This window comes from Bison bison, unplaced genomic scaffold (genome assembly GCF_000754665.1).
Source record: "Bison bison bison isolate TAMUID 2011002044 unplaced genomic scaffold, Bison_UMD1.0 scf7180017864492, whole genome shotgun sequence".
Taxonomy (NCBI): Eukaryota; Metazoa; Chordata; class Mammalia; order Artiodactyla; family Bovidae; genus Bison; species Bison bison.
This window is the reverse complement of record NW_011495051.1, coordinates 4,957,045-4,958,271: the sequence shown is the minus strand read 5'-3', so window position 1 is coordinate 4,958,271 and position 1,227 is coordinate 4,957,045. Positions and strand designations below refer to the sequence as shown.

The 1,227-nt window shown below is 60.1% G+C and overlaps 2 protein-coding genes across 2 annotated transcripts in view; one reads left to right on the top strand and one right to left on the bottom strand.

Moving 5' to 3' along the window:
* The window catches only part of PSPN (persephin), a 1,632-nt gene extending 1,576 nt beyond the window's left edge, over positions 1 to 56 (top strand). The window contains exon 2 of the mRNA XM_010828465.1: positions 4 to 56. Coding sequence (XP_010826767.1) covers positions 4 to 56 — 53 coding nt within the window. The remainder of the gene's footprint in view (positions 1 to 3) is intronic.
* A 237-nt stretch (positions 57 to 293) lies between these two features.
* ALKBH7 (alkB, alkylation repair homolog 7 (E. coli)) overlaps positions 294 to 1,227 on the bottom strand; it is a 1,769-nt gene continuing 835 nt past the window's right edge. The window contains exons 2-4 of the mRNA XM_010828224.1: positions 904 to 1,077; positions 692 to 816; positions 294 to 523 (exon numbers count right to left, since the gene is read on the bottom strand). Of these exons, the coding sequence (XP_010826526.1) occupies positions 361 to 523; positions 692 to 816; positions 904 to 1,077 (462 nt within the window). The 3' untranslated portion in view covers positions 294 to 360. The remainder of the gene's footprint in view (positions 524 to 691; positions 817 to 903; positions 1,078 to 1,227) is intronic.

Below are 1,227 nucleotides of genomic sequence, written 5' to 3'. Positions count from 1 at the left end.
CAGTGGCTAAAGATGGCCAGCCCAGGGCCCTGCAACAGCTGGAGGAGCTCAGCTGACTTATTTACTGGAGGCCCAGAGGCCGAGACGAAGAGAGGGGAAGGTGGGCTGGGGCCACCAGCAAGGGGCTCAATAAAGGAAACTGCTCCTCTAGCCTGTGACTGTGTGTTCAGCTGGGAATGCTCCTGGTCTGGGGAGGGGGAGGAGGGGGGAGACAGGTGTGGTCCTGCGCTTCCCAAGCAGATCCTGGCCTTCCTGCAAACAGCTGGCAACAGGAGGCCAGCTTGTCCACTCTCCAACATTATTCACAACTTTATTCACAAACATGGTGTCCTGAACAGCTTGGGGTAATGGTCCAGGAGCTCAGCAGGCTGGGGGCAGCTGCCCAGGCTCCCCTGGCCCCATCCCCTCAGGGAGGGAGCGGCAAATCACCGAGATGCGACGGCCCCGGGGAATCCGACGCTCCCCAAAAAAGGACTCTTCATCCCGAAGGATCTCGTGGGAGAAGTCATAACGAGCCGAGCCCCTGCAGGAGAAAACAGAGGATGTGGCTGGTGAGGGTAGCCCTGGTTCCAGGCAGACCAGCCCTAGGGGTAGAGTCTGCTGTCAGGGCTGAATGACAGAAGGTGTTCCAAATGTTCAGTGGGTGTCTTGTGAGTTACTGGTGCAGTGTGGGCTCCTTGGCTGCCCATACCTAAGGATGTAGAGGGAGCCCGGCTCCAGCAAGAGTTCCAGCCACTCCCCCGGCTCCTGGGTGTGCACTAGTCGCATGACGCTAGGAGACAACAGGGACAGGCCGGCAATGGTGGATCCACAGAACTGGAAGAGGGGACATGGCAGAGGGTGGGTTTTGGCCTGACCAGCTCGCCCCCAGCTGGGAGCTCCAAGCCACTGCTCTCTGCCCACCTTGATGCTGTCCACGTGTGGCTTGATGTAGCCCTGAGGTTCTAGGTCCAGCACATGCACTGAGGAGAGGAGGGTCTGGCCAGGTCCAAAGGCGGCTGCCTGCACACGCCGCAGGATGGCCCGGCTTGCCTCTGACCAGCGCGACTTCTCTGTCTCTCGGAAGCCGTGGATGGCCTGCCCAGAGCGCTCAGGTCAAGTCTGGAAGCTTCCAGGGGTGGGGAACAGGGAAACTGAGGCATAGCCCAGGGCTGGGGAGGGATTAGTGGGGAGGGTGGTGGAAGTGCAAAGCAAAGGCCTGGTTTTTCCAGCATGACACTTGACCCC